Genomic DNA, 24,943 nt, shown 5'->3' with positions numbered 1-24,943 from the left:
CGTCAGTCTACCTGACATCTCTAGAGGTATACCTGGAGTTTACCTGGAGAGAGTTCCGGGGGTCAACGCCCCCGCAGCCCGGTCTGTTTAGAAAATTCAGTGACTCTACAATCACTAGACAATTTTCTTAGTAACCTTGGGATTGATAAAGCTGGTGATATTAAAAACATGATTTTGCATTTCCCTGAATTGTTCAGCAACGTTCCTAAATGTTGTACTCTGGGTGTACATGACGTTGATGTACAGGGAGCGTCACCCATTAAGCAATCACCATATAGGATGAGTCCAACGAAGCATAAAGCATTGAGAGAAGAGGTTGATTTTCTGTTATCTCACGGACTTATCGAGTGCAATAAAAGTCCATGGGCATCTCCATGTATTTTAGTGCCTAAACCTGACCATAGTTTCAGGATGTGCACTGATTACAGGAAAGTGAACTCTGTCACCTTGCCTGATGGTTATCCTCTACCTCGCATTGACGGCCTTATTGACCGTGTGTCAGGAGCCCAGTTTGTCAGCCGTTTAGATCTCTTACGAGGCTATTATCAAGTTCCGCTTACTGAACGTGCTCAAGAAATATCTGCTTTTATTGTTCAAGATGGATTGTTTAACTACCTCGTCACCCCCTTAGGCCTATGTAACGCGGCTTCTTCATTCCAACGTATAATGAATGAGTTGACCCACAACTTAGAGGGAGTAGAAGCCTACCTTGACGACTTAGTGGTGTACAGTGACGAGTGGGAACAGCACTTGACGCATCTCAGAGCACTGTTTGAGAGACTGGCGCACTACAACTTCACTGTTAACTTAGCTAAATGTAGTTTTGGTCAAGCCAAGATTACATATCTAGGCTTTTGTATCGGCCAAGGTGAGGTTGCTCCTATTGAGGCTAAGGTTCATGCAATTTCTGAATTTCCAGTGCCACAGGATAGGAAGGGAGTACAGAGATTCCTGGGTATGGCAGGATATTATCGCAGGTTCTGTCCAAACTTTTCTCAGATTGCAGTTCCTCTCACTAAGCTTACTAGTAGCAAAGTTCAGTTCATCTGGACTAGAGATTGTTCAGACTCGTTCAAAAGGTTGAAGCGTTTGCTTTCCTCTGCTCCAGTGTTGAGGAGTCCTAATTTCAATCTTCCTTTCTTTTTACATATAGATGCGAGTGGTCATGCAGTGGGTGCTGTGCTGCTCCAACAGTCAACATCCACTGATATTCTCCATCCTATATGTTACTATTCATATAAGCTCAAACGACACCAGAAAAATTATGCCACTATTGAGAAAGAGGCTCTAGCTCTTGTGGTGTCCTTGGAACATTTTGACGTGTATTTGGGCACTTCCCCATTTAAAATTAACGTTTTTTCAGACCACAATCCACTCACTTATATAAATACTATGAAGAGTAAAAATGCTAGGATCATGAGGTGGGCTCTCAGAATCCAGCCTTACTGTATTAGTATAAAACATATAAGTGTTCATTGTAATGTAATTGCTGACGCTCTGTCACGTCCTTAATAATTATCAGTTACATTAAATTAACGTAATTTTATGCCCAAATACCTTTTGTTACTTGCTGTCAAATTCAGTAAAGTAACGTAATCTCTCTAGCCCATGTTAACTATATATACTCATGTCTAATTAATCTATTTATATATTCACAGTAGTGGGGATATATGTGTAAGCAGACAGAAGCTGAGTGATGAGTTTGTAGTGTTGTGTGGGCGATGTTACTGCGTGGCGGAACACTGTCCTGCCGCAGACCCCCCCCCTCACTACACACCTTAAGCTGTTTCATAATCAGATGTCCATACTGCATAGCATTCCACAACCACTACTTAAGAGTGGAATGCTGTCTCCCGTCTATCGAACAAGACTATTGTTTATATGCAGTCTCCTTTATGATCGAGCCTCAACGTGTCATGCTTGTCTACGCTATCCTGTCTACACTGATGTACATAACGAGTATGCAGAGATATGATACTGTGTACTGCCCTAGTACTAGGGGCATAACTTAGTGATATAGACACTGTGAAATTATGGAAGTGCTTGGCACAAGATTGACTCAGATTTATTTTTTATATTAAATTGTGTTATTAATGTGACATGAGTAATCAGTAATAATGTGAAAGACATTAACGCAACTCCTAGTGCGGCCGTTTGTCGTGTTGGGGGGGGGGTTACACCCCCTGAATGGGTCACAATGTATATGATGTATATTATGTATATAATGTATATTACCTTTTCATATAATTTTATATTGCTTATATTTACGATAATAGCCAAATCGTAAATATATTGCTTTATATTATTATTTGACTTAGTTACTTTTGTTAGGTAGGATGTAACCTTCATATATTAATATTATGTGCTCATAGTTCAAGTCTTGATTGTCTAACTATTGTAATTATCACTTGTGGCTCGTTACTCTGCCGGCTGCTCTATTGCTGAGCAACAACTGTCCACAGAGCTATCACGTGATCGAGGGGGGGTGTTCACACCTCGCCTGAAGTATTCAGTCTGGTCTAGACTCGCTTGGTGGTTGGACGTATTCTTGAAAAGACATGCCTAAATCTCCCTTATTGGCCCTTGTTGGAAGATCGTCTCTGTCTCATCATTGTTATAGGTTCTGTGGGACTCTGTTCACAGAACATTGTATAGACATGGTATAGATGCGTGCCAGCGTGCCCCGTTGTGCTCCGTGTTTTCTCGTGTTTTCACGGTCGCTCTTACGTGCTAGAACTTTAATTTGTGCCATCAATCTTATACGATACATCCCTCTAGCGCCTGGATCCAATCTTGGGCGGAAGACATTATATACTGAGTCAAAAAAGGAGAATTAGTGTGCACTACCTAGCAGAGTTTACTGCCAGAGGGGAATAGGCCTAGTGTGCCGTGTGCAAAATAATAATAATAGAACTCTTCTTTGTCAGAGGAAAGAAAGTCTCCCTGATAATATTGTGTATACATAGTGTCTAGTGTATACTACAGTGGCTCCCTAGTATAGATAATAGTATATAGATAATAAAGGCTAAAGTGTCATTTGAAAACAGGTGAATTTGTAAATGAAGTGATAAGCCTATAGAGGCAGGTGCCAGAAGTGGCCAGAAACCTACCACACTGGTCAGCTGTTTTAAATCTTCCTGGCCTGCTAGTGTACTCACATACAATCTAGGGATACCAGTGATTAGCAGAATACAGTGTTATAGTAGCAACTAACCAGTATTGTAATAGTACTTAGTGGAGTGGAGTGACTTTCATTAGTTTCTATTTTCTTGAAATACCAGACGTATACTGTGAATCTCATAACCTGTAGTTACCAGCGGTCGCAATATACATAACAAGAAGCAAATATTACTACAGAAAAAGCGTCCTTCCTCCAAAATTTCCACCAGTCAACTATAGTGATAATATAGCATTTATTGTGGTGGAGACGGAAAAAAAAAAAATAGAAAAGCTAGATACAGCGATTGATAAACAAGGGTTGAGGTCGACCGTTCGTCGTTGTAGGAGCTACCAGAAATCACCGGTTTCTTCAACACGCAAGTTATACTTTTGTATCAATCAAATCACATATTACTCGGGTAGATAATTTCCAGTAGATCCTTCATGTGTTAGCCCAAATCACCGACCAGTATGTTTTAAATAAGCGACCCACTGATCAGATCAGATCGACTGGTCCGAACCCTTGACTGGTCCGAACCCTTGACTGGTCCGAACCCTTGACTGGTCCAAACCCTTGACTGGTCCAAACCCTTGACTGGTCCGAACCCTTGACTGGTCCGAACCCTTGACTGGTCCGAACCCTTGACTGGTCCGAACCCTTGACTGGTCCGAACCCTTGACTGGTCCGAACCCTTGACTGGTCCGAACCCTTGACTGGTCCGAACCCTTGACTGGTCCGAACCCTTGACTGGTCCGAACCCTTGACTGGTCCGAACCCTTGACTGGTCCGAACCCTTGACTGGTCCGAACCCTTGACTGGTCCGAACCCTTGACTGGTCCGAACCCTTGACTGGTCCGAACCCTTGACTGGTCCGAACCCTTGACTGGTCCGAACCCTTGACTGGTCCGAACCCTTGACTGGTCCGAACCCTTGACTGGTCCGAACCCTTGACTGGTCCGAACCCTTGACTGGTCCGAACCCTTGACTGGTCCGAACCCTTGACTGGTCCGAACCCTTGACTGGTCCGAACCCTTGACTGGTCCGAACCCTTGACTGGTCCGAACCCTTGACTGGTCCGAACCCTTGACTGGTCCGAACCCTTGACTGGTCCGAACCCTTGACTGGTCCGAACCCTTGACTGGTCCGAACCCTTGACTGGTCCGAACCCTTGACTGGTTTCAAACGGTTTCGTTGGACAATAAAGCAGACTGTAAACGGATGGGGTTGTAGGCGCCCTTATAAACACAAACATTAAATATATATCAGGAACGTGCACGGTAAGCTGTCCAATATACAAAAACAGTTAGAAACAGAAATACAAATAGCTAGAGCTTCATTTAAGGAGGTTATTAATAGAATATTCAAGAGGTTGCTAGTAGAATTGCAGTAAATCAACCATTTAAATCATTATGAAGCTGTGTGTAGTCTGTGGTCAGTCAAACAAATGGGCTTCCACATGGATAAATTGTCATTTGTGTGGAAATTGGTGTCACGCCCCTTGTGCAGATATCCAAGAACTAGCTACAAGCAGTGTTAAAACAGGGAAATGTTTTTGGGTATGCCCAAATGAGATAAATCTGTGGACTAAAATCACAAGGGTATTAAAAGAGGACAACATCAAAGCTGCTTTCATAGACAACCTGGAAGCTTTCTACAACAGATGGGAACATAAAAAGTCTGTGCTGAATGGTACTGCCCTTGATACTGGCCATGTAGTCAGAAACTGTAAGGCTGGAGATGAAGTCCTGGTAGTCAGTAAATGTGGGGCTGATAGTGCTGTCCTGGGAGACAGAAATGGTGAAGCTGGAGGTGCTGTCCTGGGAGACAGTAATGGTGAAGCTGGAGGTGCTGTCCTGGGAGACAGTAATGGTGAAGCTGGAGATGCTGTCCTGGGAGACAGAAATGGTGAAGCTGGAGATTTTGTCCAGGTAGTCGGGAAGTATACGCAGGAAGGAATACATATAAATGACCACATAGGGGACAGGAGCCATAGTAGGGAAACAAGTGTAGTCAAAGATAAGATAAAACCAATATTGCAAACTAGAAATACTGCAGGAAATAGCAAACAAGAGGACTCCACTAGCAATAGTGAGGATATATTACCAAAAACAACTGGTGGGAGCTCCATTGTTGGTGCTAGGGAGGATAGAAGTAAGACAGGGAAACATGCACCAACAGGGAATACAGTCACAGAAACCCAAGGCAAACGGAAACCAAGCCTGTGCACATACTATGCACTTGGTATCTGCTGGCATGGGAAATCTGGAAAAACAGATGGGACGTGCAACTATGACCACCCTAGAAAATGCCATGCCCATATGACAACAGGAAAATGCAAACTCCCTTCCTGTAAGCTTTTTCACCCTGAACTGTGTACCTCTTCAGTACAGGAAAGTCTGCTATAACTTAAATTGCCAGGCATACCATCTAAAGGGGACAAAAAGATACAAAACATCCAGGCCATGGGAAAACCTGAGTAGCCACAGCCACTCAAGAGGGAGAGGTTTTTTAGTGCCAGGAAGGAAAAAAAACTGGCAGGAAATGGCAGAAATCGTACACCAAATCCAGTTATTCCTGGAGTGGAACCACAGTCGATGGCCTCCACTCCAAACCAACAGATACAGATACTAATGCCGGAAAAAAAATCCCCCCCCAGTACCAACAATACCACCAGTCCGATAACATTCTTCTTTGCAAATATACAGGGTCTAAAGCCAGCAACAAACAACAAAATACCTTTCATCCGTGGACTGCTTGCAGAGGCAAAGGCAATGTTTGCGGCTTTCACTGAGACCCACATAAAGGATCACTTGGACAACGAAATATGGATCCCAGGTTACAACCTATACAGATGTGACAGAGTGAACAGGCAAAAGGGGGGGGGGGGTTGGCCTGTACATTGCAGAGTCACTTGTTTGCACAGAACTGCTGAATGCCTCAAATGATGTAGTGGAAGTTTTAGCAGTAAAGGTCGAGAACCAAAACCTAGTCATTGTGGTAGTCTACAAGCCTCTGGATGCAACATCCCAGCAATTCCAGGAACAGCTGTTAAAAATTGACCACTGTCTGGAAAATCTTCCAGCTCCTGCACCCAACATCTTGCTCCTGGGGGATTTCAACTTAAGGCACCTAAAATGGAGGAATATAGCAAATAATATTGTTGCAGTAATAACACCAGGAGGCAGCTCTGATGAAAACTCACACTCACACGAGCTTTTAAATCTCTGCACAAAATTCAATTTAAACCAGCAAATAATAGAGCCTACTAGACTGGAGAATACACTAGACCTCATCTTCACTAACAATGATGATCTGATAAGAAATGTCACCATATCAAAAACAATATACTCAGATCACAACATAATTGAGGTTCAGACATGTATGCGTGGAGCCCCAGACCAACATAATGAGACTAGTCACGAGGGAGCATTCACCAAATTCAACTTCAATAACAAAAACATAAAGTGGGACCAAGTAAACCAATTCCTAACCGATATAAGCTGGGAAGATATACTAAGCAACACAGACCCCAACTTATGCCTAGAACAGATTAACTCAGTGGCACTCGATGTTTGCACAAGGCTTATTCCTCTAAGAAAAAGGAGGAGTAGATGTAAAATAGAAAGACAGGCGCTCCCTTTACAGGCGATGGAAAAGAATAACAGAGCGGCTAAAAGAGGTCAATATATCTGAAATGCGTAGGGAGACACTGGTCAGAGAAATAGCAAGCATCGAACTTAAGCTAAAAGAATCCTTTAGGAGTCAGGAATCGTGGGAAGAACTAAAAGCCATAAATGAAATCGAAAGAAACCCAAAGTATTTCTTCTCCTATGCCAAATCAAAATCGAGAAAAACGTCCAGTATTGGGCCCCTACTTAAACAAGAAGGGTCCTACACAGATGACAGCAAGGAAATGAGTGAGCTACTCAAGTCCCAGTATGACTCGGTTTTTAGCAAGCCGCTAACCAGACTGAGAGTCGAAGATCAAAATGAATTTTTTATGAGCCACAAAATTTGATTAACACAAACCTATCCGATGTTATCCTGACGCCAAATGACTTTGAACAGGCGATAAATGACATGCCCATGCACTCTGCCCCAGGGCCAGACTCATGGAACTCTGTGTTCATCAAGAACTGCAAGAAGCCCCTATCACGAGCCTTTTCCATCCTATGGAGAGGGAGCATGGACACGGGGGTCGTCCCACAGTTACTAAAAACAACAGACATAGCCCCACTCCACAAAGGGGGCAGTAAAGCAACAGCAAAGAACTACAGACCAATAGCACTAACATCCCATATCATAAAAATCTTTGAAAGGGTCCTAAGAAGCAAGATCACCACCCATCTAGAAACCCATCAGTTACACAACCCAGGGCAACATGGGTTTAGAACAGGTCGCTCCTATCTGTCTCAACTATTGAATCACTACGACAAGGTCCTAAATGCACTAGAAGACAAAAAGAATGCAGATGTAATATATACAGACTTTGCAAAAGCCTTCGACAAGTGTGACCATGGCTTAATAGCGCACAAAATGCGTGCTAAAGGAATAACAGGAAAAGTCGGTCGATGGATCTATAATTTCCTCACTAACAGAACACAGAGAGTAGTCGTCAACAGAGTAAAGTCCGAGGCAGCTACGGTGAAAAGCTCTGTTCCACAAGGCACAGTACTCGCTCCCATCTTGTTCCTCATCCTCATATCCGACACAGACAAGGATGTCAGCCACAGCACCGTGTCTTCCTTTGCAGATGACACCCGAATCTGCATGACAGTGTCTTCCATTGCAGACACTGCAAGGCTCCAGGCGGACATCAACCAAATCTTTCAGTGGGCTGCAGAAAACAATATGAAGTTAAACGATGAGAAACTTCAATTACTCAGATATGGTAAACATGAAGAAATTAAATCTTCATCAGAGTACAAAACAAATTCTGGCCACAAAATAAGAGCGAAACACCAACGTCAAAGACCTGGGAGTGATCATGTCGGAGGATCTCACCTTCAAGGACCATAACATTGTATCAATCGCATCTGCTAGAAAAATGACAGGATGGATAATGAGAACCTTCAAAACTAGGGAGGCCAAGCCCATGATGACACTCTTCAGGTCACTTGTTCTATCTAGGCTGGAATATTGCTGCACACTAACAGCACCTTTCAAGGCAGGTGAAATTGCCGACCTAGAAAATGTACAGAGAACTTTCACGGCGCGCATAACGGAGATAAAACACCTCAATTACTGGGAGCGCTTGAGGTTCCTAAACCTGTATTCCCTGGAACGCAGGAGGGAGAGATACATGATTATATACATCTGGAAAATCCTAGAGGGACTAGTACCGAACTTGCACACGAAAATCACTCACTACGAAAGCAAAAGACTTGGCAGACGATGCACCATCCCCCCAATGAAAAGCAGGGGTGTCACTAGCACGTTAAGAGACCATACAATAAGTGTCAGGGGCCCGAGACTGTTCAACTGCCTCCCAGCACACATAATGGGGATTACCAACAGACCCCTGGCAGTCTTCAAGCTGGCACTGGACAAGCACCTAAAGTCAGTTCCTGATCAGCCGGGCTGTGGCTCGTACGTTGGTTTGCGTGCAGCCAGCAGCAACAGCCTGGTTGATCAGGCTCTGATCCACCAGGAGGCCTGGTCACAGACCGGGCCGCGGGGGCGTTGACCCCCGGAACTCTCCAGGTAAACTCCAGGTAACTCCAGACGAGTGTGTATAAATAAACGTGTACTTGTATGTGTAGTGTGGCCTAAGTGTAAGTAGAAGTAGCAAGACGTACCTGTAACCTTGCATATTTATGAGGCAGACAAAAGACACCACCAATCCTACCATCATGTAAAACAATTACAGACTCTCGTTTTCTCGTTTTACACTCGCTTGGCAGGATGGTAGTACCTCCCTGGGTGGTTGCTGTCTACCTACCTACTACTATAATATATATACATGGACTTTTCAAAATGACTCATACAAAATGTAACCTGTTTTGCAACAATTATGTATTCTGATAACAATTTGCTTGTTTCTATGGTTCTTACCAACTATAGTACAGGCTGGCTATCACTAATCTGGTTCCATCACTAATCTGACACTAATTTCAGCTAGTGTAAGTATTGCATCCATTTTATGAGGCACCTACTGAGTGCAATTAACTCTGGCAGACCAGAAAGAGATTTTCTTAAGGAATTTAGTGGTCCCAATGATGTTGGACTAGCGATGGTCGACCTGTATTAATTTTCAAAATTTCTTTCTTTCTGCTTCCCAGTGTATGGGGGTGTGATTACCCCAATTGAAATATGACCTGTAATCAGACCACCAGTAAATTACTGAGGAGCAAAAACTATTAAAAATCTACCACAGTATATCTGCAGAATTATGTCAGTTTTGTAATCTTTTGTACTTAGTTGATATCTTCAACTGGTTTTAAACTATAAGTGATGAAACTCTGGATACACGCAACATAAGAATTGGAAAAAATTACCAGTCAACGCGACAAGATGCATGGCTTGGGTACGGGAAGAAGGCCGAAAAAAGACCCAAGCTACCAGCAATGATGATGACTGTCACCAGCAGGAGTATACAACAACATTTGCAACAACCTGAAAATAATGCAACTCGTAGAATAACTATAATACCTTGTACATATAATAGCAAAGGCCAAGAAAGCCATAATCAATTACATTTTGTTAATAATGCCTTTTCCTTAAAGTCAAGAATTCTCTAACAGTATCAAACATTAGCATTGTGATGATAGAGGTTATAAAGTCAAGTTTCATTATGCAATCTTTGTTTTATGAAGGATACCTGCCATTTTCAGTTTTGGTTTTTTCTTTTGCCTATTATAATAATACAGCATCTTCACTCTACATTCCTAAGCAACATTGTTCCCATTCAGAAACACATTTATGGGTCTGATACGACAATATATACCCCAGAATCTTAAAACCAGGTAAATTGAATCCCCAACACTGGGAACCCTTTCTCCCTACTTTTCACTCTTATTTATATTTTCACCTAGATTTACTTAACCTTAAGGAATAATCAACTGCCTGTAAATTAACTAAGACAACATGCATCAAGAGGATCAAAGAAGGAAAAAATATGCTGCAGGAAGTCGATTACATTACACTTACAACGTAAGCGATACTTCCTTTCCTATTAAGACGTGTTGAATATATGCAAGATTCCTACCCATTTTAAACGATGATCCTGTATAACTTGGACGGTGTTGACTGAAAAATAATCACTGGAGAATAGAGTTAAATGGCCCACAATCACGTCATGTCAAGTTCGCAGGTTAAGTGATACTTCCTGTATCAGCTGACCAAGTAAACAAACACACAACCCTTACTCTTCACTTTAGGTTTTGTTACCTCCCATTTTATTGTTTTCTGCTAATGCTGTTATGTGAATGCCAATTTATGCCAGTGGAAATTATTTTCTGTGCAACTGCTCAAAAGAATCCTCTAAATAATCAAATTGTAATAACCACATTGGTTCCAACAATTTTAAATCGCAACACTTAAATTGTTCTCTTATTAATGTTTTTAAAGTCTAGCTGAGGAATATAACTTACAATAAGCACAGAACCAATGTTTATCAAACTGACTTACGAAACAATAAATATGTATTTATTAGACTGACTTTAACTTATAGATTAAAATAATGTGGCATCAAGGTCAGGACACAAAGTCACTCCTCATAACCCTGTCACGCATTTTTTAACCCTGCTACAAGACTTGCCATAGTTCCAAAGCCCTCCTGCCCTATATCACTCTCTTATTTCTAACCCCTGTCACTATGAAGATGATAACAAATTCTCACTACAGGCAGCACACTCCACCAATATTCAATACACTAAACCTACTCACCATACAAAACATCCATACTTATTACTGCACCTATTACATACATAGAACACTTAACTGATTTATTCGGATTATTAACCCGGTGGATCAGTTAGTCAAGTCTCTAAACTGTGTTTCTCACAATTATATCACATAAATGTTAAACCTAAAACCCAATCTAACTTTATTATTTTTTAAATACACTACCTAACAGAATCCTTCATATGACCTGTCTTTGTAATACTCACTTGTGCTTTTTAGTAATCTGTTTACATTAATGTTTTATCACTGTTAAGCCAGCCCGTAATGCTAAATACTGCGGCTCATGGCTCAGTGGCAGTACGAGGACCCCAATGAAAATAAGTAACTTGGTCTGACTTTTTTGGGGGGTATTATCCTAGGTAATTTACACATGTGTTAAACTATGTATGATAATTGTATTGTGTACCTGTTCCTAAATAAACTTACTAGCCTAAATGTGTGGGTAGTAGTACAAAGTAAATGTGTGGGTAGTAGTACAAAGTAAATGTGTGGGTAGTAGTACAAAGTAAATGTGTGGGTAGTAGTACAAAGTAAATGTGTGGGTAGTAGTACAAAGTAAATGTGTGGGTAGTAGTACAACCTAAATGTTTGGGTTTACCTGTAGAGGGTTTCGGGGGTCAACGCCCCCGCGGCTCGGTCCGAGACCAGGCCTCATAGTGGATCAGTCTGATCAACCAGGCTGTTACTGCCGGCCGCACGCAAAATGACGTACGAACCACAGCCCGGTTGGTCAGGTACTGACTTTAGGTGCCTGTCCAGTGCCTTCTTGAAGACAGCCAGGGGTCTATTGGTAATCCCCCTTATGTATGCTGGGAGGCAATTGAACAGTCTTGGGCCCCGGACACTTATTATGTTGTCTCTCAATGTACCCGTGGCGCCCCTGCTTTTCTTTGGCGGAATGTTGCATCTCCTGTCGAGTCTTTTGCTTTCACAGGGAGTGATTTTCGTGTGCAGGTTTGGTATTAATCCCTCTAGGATTTCCCCAGTTGTATGATCATGTATCTCTCTCGTCTGCGTTCCAGAGAATACAAATCAAGGGCCTTCAACCGTTCCCAGTAATTTAGGTCCCTTATTGTACCTATGTGTGCTGTGAAAGTTCTTTGTACACTCTCCAGGTCAGCAATTTCGCCTGCCTTGAAAAGGGCAGTTAGTGTTCAGCAGTATTCCAGCCTCGAAAGAACCAGCGATTTGAAGAGAATCATCATAGGCTTGTGGCTGTATTGGACTGATGAAGCCACTGTGTGGCGAAACGTTTCCTGAATAAAGATTCCCATATGTTGCATACGTTTACCTGGAGTTTACCTGGAGAGAGTTCCGGGGGTCAACGCCCCCGCGGCCCGGTCTGTGACCAGGCCTCCTGGTGGATCAGAGCCTGATCAACCAGGCTGTTGCTGCTGGCTGCACGCAAACCAACGTACGAGCCACAGCCCGGCTGATCCGGAACTGACTTTAGGTGTTTGTCCAGTGCCAGCTTGAAGACTGCCAGGGGTCTGTTGGTAATCCCCCTTATGTGTGCTGGGAGGCAGTTGAACAGTCTCGGGCCCCTGACACTTATTGTATGGTCTCTTAACGTGCTAGTGACACCCCTGCTTTTCATTGGGGGGATGGTGCATCGTCTGCCAAGTCTTTTGCTTTCGTAGTGAGTGATTTTCGTGTGCAAGTTCGGTACTAGTCCCTCTAGGATTTTCCAGGTGTATATAATCATGTATCTCTCCCTCCTGCGTTCCAGGGAATACAGGTTTAGGAACCTCAAGCGCTCCCAATAATTGAGGTGTTTTATCTCCGTTATGCGCGCCGTGAAAGTTCTCTGTACATTTTCTAGGTCGGCAATTTCACCTGCCTTGAAAGGTGCTGTTAGTGTGCAGCAATATTCCAGCCTAGATAGAACAAGTGACCTGAAGAGTGTCATCATGGGCTTGGCCTCCCTAGTTTTGAAGGTTCTCATTATCCATCCTGTCATTTTTCTAGCAGATGCGATTGATACAGTGTTATGGTCCTTGAAGGTGAGATCCTCCGATATGATCACTCCCAGGTCTTTGACGTTGGTGTTTCGCTCTATTTTGTGACCAGAATTTGTTTTGTACTCTGATGAAGATTTAATTTCCTCATGTTTACCATATCTGAGTAATTGAAATTTCTCATCGTTGAACTTCATATTGTTTTCTGCAGCCCACTGAAAGATTTGGTTGATGTCCGCCTGGAGCTTTGCAGTGTCTGCAATGGAAGACACTGTCATGCAGATTCGGGTGTCATCTGCAAAGGAAGACACGGTGCTGTGGCTGACATCCTTGTCTATGACGGATATGAGGATGAGGAACAAGATGGGAGCGAGTACTGTGCCTTGTGGAACAGAGCTTTTCACCGTAGCTGCCTCGGACTTTACTCTGTTGACGACTACTCTCTGTGTTCTGTTAGTGAGGAAATTATAGATCCATCGACCGACTTTTCCTGTTATTCCTTTAGCACGCATTTTGTGCGCTATTAAGCCATGGTCACACTTGTCGAAGGCTTTTGCAAAGTCTGTATATATTACATCTGCATTCTTTTTGTCTTCTAGTGCATTTAGGACCTTGTCGTAGTGATCCAATAGTTGAGACAGACAGGAGCGACCTGTTCTAAACCCATGTTGCCCTGGGTTGTGTAACTGATGGGTTTCTAGATGGGTGGTGATCTTGCTTCTTAGGACCCTTTCAAAGATTTTTATGATATGGGATGTTAGTGCTATTTGTCTGTAGTTTTTTGCTGTTGCTTTACTGCCCACTTTGTGGAGTGGGGCTATGTCTGTTGTTTTTAGTAACTGTGGGACGACCCCCGTGTCCATGCTCCCTCTCCATAGGATGGAAAATGCTCGTGATAGGGGCTTCTTGCAGTTCTTGATGAACACAGAGTTCCATGAGTCTGGCCCTGGGGCAGAGTGCATGGGCATGTCATTTATCGCCTGTTCGAAGTCATTTGGCGTCAGGATAACATCGGATAGGCTTGTGTTAATCAAATTTTGTGGCTCTCTCATAAAAAAATCATTTTGATCTTCGACTCTCAGTCTGGTTAGCGGCTTGCTAAAAACTGTCATATTGGGACTTGAGTAGCTCGCTCATTTCCTTGCTGTCATCTGTGTAGGACCCATCTTGTTTAAGTAGGGGCCCAATACTGGACGTTGTTCTCGATTTTGATTTGGCATAGGAGAAGAAATACTTTGGGTTTCCTTCGATTTCATTTATGGCTATTAGTTCTTCCCGCGATTCCTGACTCCTAAAGGATTCTTTTAGCTTAAGTTCGATGCTTGCTATTTCTCTGACCAGTGTCTCCCTACGCATTTCAGATATATTGACCTCTTTTAGCCGCTCTGTTATTCTTTTCCGTTGCCTGTAAAGGAAGCGCCTGTCTCTTTCTGTTTTACATCTACTCCTCCTTTTTCTTAGAAGAATAAGCCTTGTGCATACATCGAGTGCCACCGAGTTAATCTGTTCTAGGCATAAGTTGGGGTCTGTGTTGCTTAGTATATCTTCCCAGCTTATATCGGTTAGGACGTGGTTTACTTGGTCCCACTTTATGTTTTTGTTATTGAAGTTGAATTTGGTGAATGCTCCCTCGTGACTAATCTCATTATGTCGGTCTGGGGCTCCGCGCATACATGACTGAACCTCAATTATGTTGTGATCTGAGTATATTGTTTTTGATATGGTGACATTTCTTATCAGATCATCATTGTTAGTGAAGATGAGGTCTAGTGTATTCTCCAGTCTAGTAGGCTCTATTATTTGCTGGTTTAAATTGAATTTTGTGCAGAGATTTAAAAGCTCGCGTGAGTGTGAGTTTTCATCAGAGCTGCCTCCTGGTGTTATTACTGCAACAATATTATTTGCTATATTCCTCCATTTTAGGTGCCTTAAGTTGAAATCCCCCAGGAGCAAGATGTTGGGTGCAGGAGCTGGAAGGTTTTCCAGACAGTGGTCAATTTTTAACAGCTGTTCCTGGAATTGCTGGGATGTTGCATCCGGAGGCTTGTAGACTACCACAATGACTAGGTTTTGGTTCTCGACCTTTACTGCTAAAACTTCCACTACATCATTTGAGGCATTTAGCAGTTCTGTGCAAACAAGTGACTCTGCAATGTACAGGCCAACCCCCCCCCCCTTTTGCCTGTTCACTCTGTCACATCTGTATAGGATGTAACCTGGGATCCATATTTCGTTGTCCAAGTGATCCTTTATGTGGGTCTCAGTGAAAGCCGCGAACATTGCCTTTGCCTCTGCAAGCAGTCCACGGATGAAAGGTATTTTGTTGTTTGTTGCTGGCTTTAGACCCTGTATATTTGCAAAGAAGAATGTTATCGGACTGGTGGTATTGTTGGTGTCTTAATCTTCAACCTGGAGTGTTCCGGGGGTCAACGCCCCCGCGGTCCAGTCCATGACTAAGCCTCGTGGTGGATTAGGGCCTGATCAACCAGACTGTTACTGCTGGCCGCACGCAAACCAATGTACGAACCGCAGCCCGCTGCTCAGGTACTGACTTTAGATGCCTGTCCACCTCCCTCTTGAAGATAGCCAGGGGTCTATTAGTAATCCCCCCCCCTATGTATGCTGGGAGGCAGTTGAATAGTCTTGGGCCCCTGACACTTACTGTATTGTCTCTTAGCGTACTCGTGGTGCCCCTGCTTTTCATTATGGGGATGTTACACCGCCTGCCCAGTCTTTTGCTTTCATAGGAAGTGATTTCCATGTGCAGATATGGGGGGCTAGTCCCTCTATGATTTTCCAAGTGTATATTATCATGTATCTTTCAGGGACTTCAAACGTTCCCAGTAATTTAGATGCTTCATTGTACCTATACGTGCAGTGTAAGTTTCTGTACATTCTCCATGTCTGTAGTTTGAAAGGGGCAGTTAGTGTACAACAATATTCCAGCCTAGAGAGAACAAGAGAATCATCAGAGAATCATCATTGGTTTATCATCCCTACTTTTGAAGGTTTTCATTATCCATCCTATTATTTTTCCTAGCAGGTGTGATAGAAACATTGTTGTGAGTTTGAAAGTGAGATTCTCTGACATTATCACTCCCAGGTCCTTCACATTTGTTTTTAAAAAGTACCATAAATCGCGAATTTATTTTTTTCTTGTTTTTTTCTGATTTATTTTCTATTTAAAAATCTCCACAATCCTATAAGAAAAAACGTTATTTTGATTTATATTTTTAAAACAAAAATTGGAAATTGGCACCCATACAGGTTAAATTTGATATAAAATACTTCCTATTGAGATATACCAGCATTTAGGGTTTGAAGCCGATCAAAAAATCCATTCTCCAGTAAATAATATTGATTCCAGCAATTTATTTTGTTTTTACCATTTCAGTAAAATTTCAAATTGACGCCTATTCGAGCTAAACTTATGAAATATTATCCAACTTATAGAATGCCCATAATGCCTAGGCATAATAGAGGGTCTCTTTGCATTGCAACCCACTATTGTAAATACAAAATCTCAATGTACTGTTTGCAAAGACATAAAATAAATTAAATAAATGCATCGTCAATAAAATTTTGAAGCCAACAGCAGAAGCATTCTTTAGTTATTGAATATAAAATGAATACCGCTAATTATTCAACAAAATCGGCAAACTGTGACTTAATGTCCCTCAGTAGCAGCGTGAACTTGGTAGTCAACAAATTAGCCCCAGAACTGAAAATTTGAAGCCAAGCAGATGAGTCATTGTCCAGTTATGGCAGGGATTCCAACCATTTCAAGTTTTGTTTTACTAGTTCACTGTCTGTATGTAAACAAAAATTAATAGGTACTCTCCAGGCCCCAAGTTGCACAGCCATTAAATACTGAAGCCGTTCAGAAGAAGTAGACCGGAAATTATTTAACTTGATTTAATGGGAATAAAAATTCCACACTACGGAAATAAGTCACTGACTTTTTTGGGGGGTTATCCTAGAAAATTTACACCATATGATGATTGTACTTATGTGTACTTGTGCCTAAATAAACTTACTATTTTCACACATAAAATAGTCAAATCTGCACCAACACATCTAAATATCACTCTCCACACCTCATGTTAATGTTCGTAGCTCCGCTACTGTATGTTCAGTATTTGTCCGAGCCATTCCAGGATGCTGGGAATGGCGACAACAACTTGGGCCATAAGTCACGTGAACATGCCAGTTGTTCCTAGGATTTGGTCCTTGTTACCGTACGGAAGTGTGCATATTTGAAGATGATTGGATGAACCTTCTCGAGTTTTGAGCGAAATAAAATAAAATAAAAAAGTTGGAGGAAGAAAAAGAGAAAAATCTGGCAACCTCTTGAAGATACTCCGTTGGGATACCTAAGTCCCTTCGTATAACTTTTTTTTTGAGGTTATCCTAGGTAAATTACACGTATGTTACTATATAAGACAATTGTAATCACTAAAAAACTTGTGTAGCTGCGCTTATGTGTAATTATATATAACTAAAATTACTTAATGTATCCCTTGGAGACCAGGCTTTCATAAACTTTTATATATACCTCTTGTATAATTTGAAACTTTCACAATAGTTTTATATACTAAATTATGTAGAATCTAACCACAGATAACCTAATAAAGTCAAACAATGTGACTTATCTTCACTGAAGTCCTTAAAAAAAAAAATACGAGAAACTGCTTTAAATAAAACTTCCATATTGTTTATAGTATCTTTAATCCAGTTTATCGATATTTTCTCACTATCAGCTACCTATATTGTCTTGACTTCCGCCTTCTTAGTTCGCTAAAATAAGGAGAAGGAAAGTTGAGAGTGAGGTGCGGATGTCGCACATCAGGTGTCAGCGGCCATCTTGCCTCAGCGGCCGCCTCACCACCTCTTTCCCGTGGAACAACACACGCTATGCCTCCAAAAAGTGAGTCTCGTGAAGTTTACCGCCTTCATTTACTTTATCTGTGATCACGGAGAGTCTAGAAGATGAAAGTGTCATCGGGAAGGATATCCGCGATGTGTTAGGAGTGTGTTTCATTGAAAAAAATAGAGATTCAGTAAGAAAATAGTGAGATAATGATGTGTCCCACGTGCAGATGTTGTGGTCGACTTGAATGAGCCACTTCTATTATTATGTGAAAAACTGTGAGGTTTACTTTACATTTACCACGTCTATCGAATTTTGTAAATGTGGCGATAAAATCCTTATGATTTTTACTATGTTAACTCACCAGTAGTAAATGGATATCCCTCGCGATACTCAATATTGAGGGGCTCTTGATGCAAGGAATTAGACCTGTTCTTCCTCTTGATCGAACCCGTATGTCTTTTATTCCCTAAATGTTGTATGATCCCTCAACAAAATATAGTGTGCAGTGAAGATGGTTATATTTGTGCCTATGAAAAAACTTTGGTAAACAAATACAAATGGTTACAAATTACTATACAAGACGGACAGTAATCTTAATTCTCATAGGATACTCAGCGTTTCGGGCAAAGCGTAGGTGGCCTGGTGGTTAACGCTCTCGCTTCACACGGCGAGGGTCTGGGTTCGATTCCCAGCCAGAGTAGAAACATTGGGCGTGTTTCTTTCCACCTGTTGTCTATGTTCCCCATCAGTAAAATGGGTACCTGGGTGTTAGTGGACTGGTGTGGGTCGCATCCTGGGACACTGACCTAATTTGCCCGAGATGCTCAGCATAACAAGTGGCTTTCTATGTAGTAGTATGTCATTGTTGTCAGCTAGGACTGTATACCATGTACATGTACTTGTAGTAAATAAAGATTATTATTATTATTTAAAACTTAGTTTTTTATGAATTAGACACGTGTAACATATGGGTATCTTTGTTTTGTAGACATGTTAACAACCAGTGGCTTTATCAGTACAATACGAGAACATAAAACGGAAGACTGTAGAAAAGGAGGTAATTATTCCCTTAGCCTTGTAGAATTATATACAGAAGATGAGATAGGGGCCAATTTCCAGTCTTTACTCCAGAATCTAGAAGATTAGGATGCTCAGCATCTGCTCCTAGGGCCTAACTGAGGGACTGTTCACCTCCCCCTACTGTCTTCTGTATATAATTCTGTGAGGTTGAACATAAGAACATAAGAAAGAAGGAACACTGCCGCAGGCCTACTGGCCCATGCGAGGCAGGTCCAAGTCTCCTAAAGGCTTAAGCCAATGCCCCAACCTAGTCAGGGCAGGTCACATTCACTTAAGGAAGGAACACTACAACTGACCTAGTAGCACAAGCTAATCAGGTCCGACTCTCACCCACCCACACTCACTCGTGTATTTATCTAACCTATTTTTAAAACTACACAACGTTTTAGCCTCAATAACTGTACTTGGAAGTTTGTTCCACTCATCCACAACTCTTATTGCCAAACCAGTGCTTTCCTATATCCTTCCTGAATCTGAATTTTTCCAACTTAAAACCATTGCTACGAGTCCTGTCTAGGCTAGACATTTTCAGCACGTTATTTACATCCCCTTTATTTATTCCTGTCTTCCATTTATACACCTCAATCATATCCCCCCTAATTCTACGCCTTTCTAGAGAGTGCAGATTCAGGGACCTCGGTCTAACCTCATAGGGAAGATTTCTGATACATGGGATCAACTTTGTCATCCTCCTTTGTATGTTTTCTGGAGCATTTATATCTATTCTATAATACGGTGACCAAAACTGTGCAGCATAATCTAAATGAGGTCTAACCAAGGATATATAGAGTTGAAGAACAACTTGAGGACTCCTATTATTTATGCATCTTGATATGAAGCCAAGGATTCTGTATGTTTTATTGCAAACACTTATGCACTGTTGTCTTGGTTTCAGATTACTGCTAACCAGGACTCCTAAATCTTTTTCGCAATCCGTAATATTAAGATCAACATTATTTAGTTTATATGTGGCATGGTTATTTTCCTGTCCAACATTTAGAACTTTGCATTTGTCTATATTAAACTGCATCTGCCACTTCGACCAATGCATCAGTATTCAAATCTTCCTGGAGCACTCTCATGTCCTCGTCAGAATGAATTTGACGGCCTATTTTGGTGTCATCGGCAAACTTGCTTATGTCGCTCTTTATGCCCTCATCAATGTCGTTTATGTAGATTGTGAACAACAGGGGGCCCAACACTGACCCCTGTGGAACACCGCTCGTGACACTTCCCCACTCTGATTTCTCCCCATTTATGCAAACTCTGCTGCCTATTTGTCAACCATGCCTCTATTCAGGAAAAAAAATTCTCCTCCTATTCCATGTGTCTTAATTTTCCTCAATAGTCTCTGATGTGGGACCCTGTCAAAAGCCTTACTGAAGTCCATATACACAATATCATATTCATTACCATGATCTACCTCCTCAAATACCTTAGTGAAAAAAGTTAATTCGTAAGGCAGGAACGCCCCTTTGTAAAACCATTCTGAGATTCGTTGATTAATTTGTGCAGATTACTTGCTGTCTTCTGTATATAAGTTTACAGGAACATAAAGGAGGAGCACTGAGCAGGCCTACTGACCCATGCTAGGCATGTCCAACTCACAGCCAGTCTAACCAATTTTTAAGGCTACCCAGGGTTTTCATTTCAGTGATGCTACATGCGAGTTTGTTCCACTCATCCAAAACTCTGTTGTCAAGCTGGCGCTTCCCCATTTCCGTTCTGAATAAAAAAAATTTAAATGGCTGCGAGTCTTGTCTTGAGATATCTTTAGCACATTACTTATTTTTTATTTTATTATCACACTGGTCGATTCCCACCAAGGCAGGGTGGCCCGAAAAAGAAAAACTTTCACCATCATTCACTCCATCACTGTCTTGCCAGAAGGGTGCTTTACATTACAGTTTTTAAACTGCAACATTAACACCCCTCCTTCAGAGTGCAGGCACTGTACTTCCCATCTCCAGGACTCGAAGTCCAGCCTGCTGGTTTCCCTGAACCCCTTCATAAATGTTACTTTGCTCACACTCCAACAGCACGTCAAGTATTAAAAACCATTTGTCTCCATTCACTCCTATCAAACACGCTCACGCTTGCCTGCTGGAAGTCCAAGCCCCTCGCACACAAAACCTCCTTTACCCCCTCCCTCCAACCTTTCCTAGGCCGACCCCTACCCCGCCTTCCTTCCACTACAGACTGATACACTCTTGAAGTTATTCTGTTTCGCTCCATTCTCTCCGCATGTCCGAACCACCTCAACAACCCTTCCTCAGCCCTCTGGACAACAGTTTTGGTAATCCCGCACCTCCTCTTAACTTCCAAACTACGAATTCTCTGCATTATATTCACACCACACATTGCTCTCAGACATGACATCTCCACTGCCTCCAGCCTTCTCCTTGCTGCAACATTCTTCATTCTTCAACATGCTTCACACCCATATAAGAGCGTTGGTAAAACTATACTCTCATACATTCCCCTCTTTGCCTCCAAGGACAAAGTTCTTTGTCTCCACAGACTCCTAAGTGCACCACTCACCCTTTTCCCCTCATCAATTCTATGATTCACCTCATCTTTCATAGACCCATCCGCTGACACGTCCACTCCCAAATATCTGAATACATTCACCTCCTCCATACTCTCTCCCTCCAATCTGATATCCAATCTTTCATCACCTAATCTTTTTGTTATCCTCATAACCTTACTCTTTCCTGTATTCACTTTCAATTTTCTTCTTTTACACACCCTACCAAATTCATCCACCAATCTCTGCAACTTCTCTTCAGAATCTCCCAAGAGCACAGTGTCATCAGCAAAGAGCAACTGTGACAACTCCCACTTTGTGTGATTCTTTATCTTTTAACTCCACGCCTCTTGCCAAGACCCTCGCATTTACTTCTCTTACAACCCCATCTATAAATATATTAAACAACCACGGTGACATCACACATCCTTGTCTAAGGCCTACTTTTACTGGGAAATAATTTCCCTCTTTCCTACATACTCTAACTTGAGCCTCACTCTCCTCGTAAAAACTCTTCACTGCTTTCAGTAACCTACCTCCTACACCATACACCTGCAACATCTGCCACATTGCCCCCCTATCCACCCTGTCATATGCCTTTTCCAAATCCATAAATGCCACAAAGACCTCTTTAGCCTTATCTAAATACTGTTCACTTAAATGTTTCACTGTAAACACCTGGTCCACACACCCCCTACCTTTCCTAAAGCCTCCTTGTTCATCTGCTATCCTATTCTCCGTCTAACTCTTAATTCTTTCAATAATAACTCGACCATACACTTTGCCAGGTATACTCAACAGACTTATCCCCCTATAATTTTTGCACTCTCTTTTATCCCCTTTGCCTTTATACAAAGGAACTATGCATGCTCTCTGCCAATCCCTAGGTACCTTACCCTCTTCCATACATTTATTAAATAATTGCACCAACCACTCCAAAGCTATATCCCCACCTGCTTTTAACATTTCTATCTTTATCCCATCAATCCCAGCTGCCTTACTCCCTTTCATTTTACCTACTGCCTCACGAACTTCCCCCACACTCACAACTGGCTCTTCCTCACTCCTACAAGATGTTGTTCCTCCTTGCCCTATACACAAAATCACAGCTTCCCTATCTTCATCGACATTTAACAATTCCTCAAAATATTCCGTCCATCTTCCCAATACCTCTAACTCTCCATTTAATAACTCCTCTCCTATTTTTAACTGACAAATCCATTTGTTCTCTAGGCTTTCTTAACTTGTTAATCTCACTCCAAAACTTTTTCTTATTTTCAACAAAATTTGTTGATAACATCTCACCCACTCTCTCATTTGCTCTCTTTTTACATTGCTTCACCACTCTCTTAACCTCTCTCTTTTTCTCCATATACTCTTCCCTCCTTGCATCACTTCTACTTTGTAAAAACTTCTCATATGCTAACTTTTTCTCCCTTACTACTCTCTTCACATCATCATTCCACCAATCGCTCCTCTTCCCTCCCGCACCCACTTTCCTGTAACCACAAACTTCTGCTGAACACTCTAACACTACATTTTTAAACCTACCCCATACCTCTTCGACCCCATTGCCTATGCTCTCATTAGCCCATCTATCCTCCAATAGCTGTTTATATCTTACCCTAACTGCCTCCTCTTTTAGTTTATAAACCTTCACCTCTCTCTTCCCTGATGCTTCTATTCTCCTTGTATCCCATCTACCTTTTACTCTCAGTGTAGCTACAACTAGAAAGTGATCTGATATATCTGTGGCCCCTCTATAAACATGTACATCCTGAAGTCTACTCAACAGTCTTTTATCTACCAATACATAATCCAACAAACTACTGTCATTTCGCCCTACATCATATCTTGTATACTTATTTATCCTCTTTTTCTTAAAATATGTATTACCTATAACTAAACCCCTTTCTATACAAAGTTCAATCAAAGGGCTCCCATTATCATTTAGACCTGGCACCCCAAACTTACCTACCACACCCTCTCTAAAAGTTTCTCCTACTTTAGCATTCAGGTCCCCTACCACAATTACTCTCTCACTTGGTTCAAAGGCTCCTATACATTCACTTAACATCTCCCAAAATCTCTCTCTCTCCTCTGCATTCCTCTCTTCTCCAGGTGCATACACGCTTATTATGACCCACTTTTCGCATCCAACCTTTACTTTAATCCATATAATTCTTGAATTTACACATTCATATTCTCTTTTCTCCTTCCATAACTGATCATTCAACATTACTGCTACCCCTTCCTTTGCTCTAACTCTCTCAGATACTCCAGATTTAATCCCATTTATTTCCCCCCACCGAAACTCCCCTACCCCCTTCAGCTTTGTTTCGCTTAGGGCCAGGACATCCAACTTCTTTTCATTCATAACATCAGCAATCATCTGTTTATTGTCATCCGCACTACATCCACGCACATTTAAGCATCCCAGTTTTATGAAGTTTTTCTTCTTCTCTTTTTTAGTAAATGTCTACAGGAGAAGGGGTTACTAGCCCATTGCTCCCGGCATTTTTAGTCGCCTCATACGACACGCATGGCTTACGGAGGAAAGATTCTTTTCCACTTCCCCATGGACAATAGAAGAAATAAAGAGGAACAAGAGCTATTTAGAAAAAGGAGAAAAACCTAGATGTATGTATATATATATGCATGTGCGTGTCTGTGAAGTGTGACCAAAGTGTAAGTAGGAGTAGCAAGATATCCCTGTTATCTAGCGTGTTTATGAGACAGAAAAGGAAAACCAGCAATCCTACTATCATGCAAAACAGTTACAGGTTTCTGTTTCACAGTCATCTGGCAGGACAGTAGTACTTCCCTGGGTGGTTGCTGTCTACCAACCTACTACCTACAATTACTTATATCTCCTTTATTTGTTCTTGACTTCCATTTATACACCTCAGTCATATACCCCTAATTCTAAGCCTTTCTAAGAATGCAGATTCAGTGCCCTTATTCTATCTTTGTTGGAAAGAATTCTGGTATGTGGGATCAACTTTGTCATCCTTGTCTTGTATGTTTACCAGAGTATTTATGTCCATTCTGTGATAGTGACCAGAACTGTACAGCAAAACCTAAATGAGTTCCTACCAAGGATATATAAAGTTGAAATATATCCTCATATCGCCTATTATTTATACTTCTTTATGTGAAACTAAGATTTTTGTATTAGCTCTAATGCAAACGTATTTTTTAATTGGTTTTAGATTACTAAAAACTTTTTTTTTTTTTTTTTTTTGCATTCAGAGTGATTTGAGATCTACATTATTCAGTGTATAAGTGCTGTGGTTACTCTCTCTTCCCAGGTTTAGAACCTTACATTTGTCTACATTAATTTAGATTTAGGAAGGATATAGGAAAGCACTGGTTTGGTGATGGAGTTGTGGATGAGCAAACAAACTCCCAAGTAGCATCATTGAAGCTAAAATGTTGTA

At 41.6% G+C, this 24,943-nt stretch overlaps 3 protein-coding genes across 5 annotated transcripts in view; 2 read left to right on the top strand and 1 right to left on the bottom strand.

Moving 5' to 3' along the window:
- LOC128686214 (uncharacterized) overlaps positions 1-10,629 on the bottom strand; it is a 52,332-nt gene extending 41,703 nt beyond the window's left edge. The window contains exons 1-2 of the mRNA XM_053773044.2: positions 10,368-10,629; positions 9,658-9,775 (exon numbers count right to left, since the gene is read on the bottom strand). Coding sequence (XP_053629019.1) covers positions 9,658-9,775; positions 10,368-10,371 — 122 coding nt within the window. The 5' untranslated portion in view covers positions 10,372-10,629. The remainder of the gene's footprint in view (positions 1-9,657; positions 9,776-10,367) is intronic.
- Ppt2 (palmitoyl-protein thioesterase 2) overlaps positions 1-24,943 on the top strand; it is a 529,716-nt gene that overhangs the window by 289,983 nt on the left and 214,790 nt on the right. The window lies entirely within an intron of this gene.
- RpL23A (ribosomal protein L23A) overlaps positions 17,798-24,943 on the top strand; it is a 42,856-nt gene continuing 35,710 nt past the window's right edge. For all 3 annotated transcript variants that reach the window (XM_053773043.2, XM_053773042.2, XM_053773041.2), the window contains exon 1: positions 17,798-17,950. In XM_053773043.2, coding sequence (XP_053629018.2) covers positions 17,938-17,950 — 13 coding nt within the window. In that variant the 5' untranslated portion in view covers positions 17,798-17,937. The remainder of the gene's footprint in view (positions 17,951-24,943) is intronic.

Source organism: Cherax quadricarinatus, chromosome 9 (genome assembly GCF_038502225.1).
Source record: "Cherax quadricarinatus isolate ZL_2023a chromosome 9, ASM3850222v1, whole genome shotgun sequence".
NCBI classification, from domain to species: Eukaryota; Metazoa; Arthropoda; class Malacostraca; order Decapoda; family Parastacidae; genus Cherax; species Cherax quadricarinatus.
This window is presented reverse-complemented; position numbering and strand designations above follow the sequence as displayed.